The 3,816-nt window shown below is 36.9% G+C and overlaps 1 protein-coding gene across 1 annotated transcript; it reads right to left on the bottom strand.

The window, feature by feature from the left end:
* Nucleotides 1-201: 201 nt before the first annotated feature.
* On the bottom strand, nt 202-657 carry LOC145639892 (uncharacterized). The gene has a single exon (XM_081691216.1). The coding sequence runs from the start codon at nt 655-657 to the stop codon at nt 202-204; it is 456 nt and encodes a 151-aa protein (XP_081547342.1).
* Between the last annotated feature and the right edge of the window lie 3,159 nt (nt 658-3,816).

The raw sequence follows: 3,816 nt of genomic DNA, 5'->3' as shown, positions 1-3,816 counted from the left end.
TTTGTGGAAGCTTGATGGCTGGGATAAATGTTGCCCATTTTGGATATATACCATCTGTAAGGTAGTATTCCATATTGTATCTATTTCCATTCACATTAAAACTCACCTCTGGGGCTCGACTTTCACAAATATCATCAAACATTGGCAACCATTGGAGGAAAATTATATAATTAAGTGAACCAGGTGTGCCAAAAAAGCATGTCATATCCACAAGTCTTTGGAAGCAAGAACTTCTAAAATGATGGTCGCAGCTTTACTTCTTCCTTGGTACATTATTTTCCATGCACGTGGACAATTTTTCCACTCCAAATGCATGCAGTCAATGCTCCCCAACATACCGGGGAATCCACAAACATTACTTTCACGAAGAAGTCGCTCTACATCTGCGGGTGTTGCCCTCCTCAGGTACTCTTGTCCAAATTTAGAGATAACCCCTTCAACAAAGTATTGGAGACAATCTCTTGCTGTACTTGCCACGATTTTGAAGTATTCATCAACTATATCGGTTGTTGTACCATAAGCCAACATCCTCATTGCCGCAATGCATTTTTGGAAAGCCGAAGCACCAAGTCTTCCAATGGCATCAGGCCTTTGTCGAAGGTATTCGTTACTTTCGCTTAGCTCCTCAACAATGCACGTGAAAACGTATTTACGCATGCGAAATCTTTGACAAAACATATCGTCATTATAAAGTGGTTAGGGGCTGAAGTAGTCGTTATATAATCGTGTATCAGCATCTTCACGATCTCTTGGTACATACCACCTTTTCTTCTCAAGACCGAGAGTGAATGGGACCTGAAAAGTAGAGGTGACAAGGGGGACAGCAGCTGAATTGATCGCTTCCTCAATTAATTCCTCTTCCTTACGCCTCTAAGTAATTGATTCGTGCCACTCAACATAGTCGTTCACCATATAATCGAAAATACAAGAACTTGATGAACTAGATGAATTTGAATCAAAAATTTGTAAATGATTTAAAAACAACGGGTTTTTCACCATATACCCCTGAGTTTTTTGTTTATTCATCATATACCCATGAAGTTTATAAAATTCATCATATACCCTCAGGTTTTCACAAAAATACATCATATACCCTTGATGACTAATGATTGTTAACTTTATCAATTATTAGGGTTACTTATGACCCAAAACTACCCTTAATACATTCCTCCACCTCCGAAATCACCCACATTTCTTTTTCTCACCTTCAAAACCACGCCAAATTTCTTTTTTTCTCTCTCAAAATCGATTATATGGATATGATTATTAAGATTTGAAGTGGTTTTAGGGATTGGACAAAGGAGAGGAGTGGTTTCAGGGATGAAAGGAGAAATATAAGGTGATGTAGATTTATAATTAATCAAATTCCACTCATTTTGCTGTCATCAGGGGTATATGGTGAATTTTTGTAACAACCCAGGGGTATATGGTGAATTTGACAATTTTCATAGGTATATGATGAATAAATAAAAAACTCAAGGGTATGTGGTGAAAAAACCGTAAAAACAATTACATATGATTTAATGTATTGGCACAAAACTGTAGAAGATGAGATTTCTGATAAGGTTTGCAGATTTCCATCCAATTACAAAACAATGCATGTATTGGCACACAACTCTAGATGATGAGATTTCTGATGATATATCCAGATTACTATCCAATTACGAATTATTATATAGACACGCAACTTTAGAAGATGAGATTTCTGATAAAGTTTGCAGATTTCCATCCAATTGCAAACCAATGTTTGTGCACACATCATTAGAAGATGAGATTGAAGAATTTCTTCATTGACAAGTCAATGACTTCAATTATATTTAAACAACATTAATTAAAACAAATTTTACATATGCTCATAAAACAATTGTAAAATCATACCAAATGAACAACAACATAAATTAAGGCAAACGCTGAAGAAGCTTAAACTAACTTAAAAATAATATCAAACTAACAACATAAATAACTAGCCTAAAAGGTGTGGCTGAACTCCTCTGTCAATTTCCGAAACAGTTGTTGGTCATCTTAAGCGAGGTTTGGTTTTGCAAGTAGAACACTAAATAACTTGAACCTCTTTTCCACCTCTTTCCTCTATCTCTTGATGACATCTCGCTCCTTCTGATAATCCAACATTTGTTGTGCTACATCAGCTCGTTTCTCGTCAACACTTTTGTATTGGTTCTTCATCACATTCGTCTCTGATAAGGCTTGAGTAAACGAATCTAAACTATTAATTCTAGAACTAGCTACAGATTTACCTTTTCTTTTTGCCTTTTTCACCCCATCTGGACGTCCACGCCGACCTACTTCCGTTGGAGTATCTGGTTCTAATCTTTTGGAGCTATCACTTTCACTGGTATTCGACACTTGCTTGTTTGTCGGCCTCCATTTATCAAATTTTCTCAACACTTCCCATATGCTGATTAAAGTGAACCGGACTCTGTTACATGATGCGCTATACATTTCTTGAGTTTCAGTCATGACATTGTAAGTGTTGGTACCACTTGCATCTCTACGTTGTGCCGCAGCATAGCACCCAACCCACGCAGCATAGAACCCAACCCATAGGTTCACGTCTTTGTTTATTCTACTCCAACGACCTTTCATAGCTCTCAAGGTTCTGGGGCGGATAGTGGAAGAATTGTCTTCTCTGGCTTGCTCATACAACTCATATATGGATTTCCACATCATAGCTAAACTCTAATCAGTTGTTGTCTCCAGATCTTCAATCGCACATTCTATCCAAGCCGAGACAAGTGTGTCGTCTTCTTGTGCACCCCACTTTGCATTTGACGAGGTGGTGTTGCTATCTTGAAGATCTTCACCATCAACGTCATCATCGTCATTTTCATCATCATTGGCATTTATTTCAGGAGCAGTTTTGTTACAACTTCCATCTCCCCCGGGAGTTGTTGGACTATTCTCCACTTGGTTTCCAACGTGTTGAGACATTGGGAACATTAAACCAGAAGAAAAATTTTGGGGAATTGATTCATGAATTGTTGTTGGAATTGGTTAGGAAACCGTTGTTGAAACTGGTTAGGAAACTGCTGATTAAGATTTATTACTGGTCGGTTAGAAATGCTATAATATAAAATTCTTTGAACATTTGGATTAGTAAGACCATTTGGATCAAAGTGGAGATTAGCTTGAAAATTTGGAGAATTGGAATTAATTTGGTAATTTGGGTTATTTGGGTTATGTGGGGAGTAGAAATTATTTCCTTGATTATTAGGAGTATTAAGATCCATAATTAGGACTAATATTATTTTTTTGGGTTTAGATAATATATAACTTAGCTTTTGTGGGTTAGTAGAGGGATGGTAAAAAATTTAAGTGTGAATAACATTGGCAATATTGGTCTTTTTTATAGGCAAAAATATTAAAAAGTCGTTTGTAAATTTTTTATTTTTAAAAATTCATAGCAGATTTTTTTTATTATCGTTGAAAGTTTTTTAAGAGACAAAAATCAATTGAAAATATAATCCCAACAGCTATAAAATCAATGGCTTAAATTGAATCAATACAACTCTAAGTGGGACACATGGCGAAAATCCACAAGGTCGCGTCCTCCCCGCGTCAGACTTTCTGAATTTTTTTTTTTTACATCAAAATTGGACCGTATAAAACAAAAATATGGCCAAAATAAATAAATAAATGAAACGCTGCGTTAGTCTTCACATGGGCTGAGGCAGTAGGTGACCTGCCAGAGAGGGCATCCCCATCAAATGGGTTATCCATGAGTCACCTCCTACAATGGTGAGGTAGCTTAAATGGAGGAGAGAGAGAGTTGTGGGGAGGGTGCTCCCCACCGTTGTG

The sequence above is a fragment of the Chenopodium album genome, chromosome 7 (assembly GCF_948465745.1).
Source record: "Chenopodium album chromosome 7, dcCheAlbu1.1, whole genome shotgun sequence".
In the NCBI taxonomy this organism is placed as follows: Eukaryota; Viridiplantae; Streptophyta; class Magnoliopsida; order Caryophyllales; family Amaranthaceae; genus Chenopodium; species Chenopodium album.
Note: the sequence above shows the minus strand (reverse complement) of the source record. Positions and strands in the feature narration are given on the sequence as shown.

What these genes read in the sequence shown, in the direction of transcription:
- LOC145639892 (XM_081691216.1), bottom strand. Translation starts at nt 657, where the DNA reads ATGCGTAAATACGTTTTCACGTGCATTGTTGAGGAGCTAAGCGAAAGT.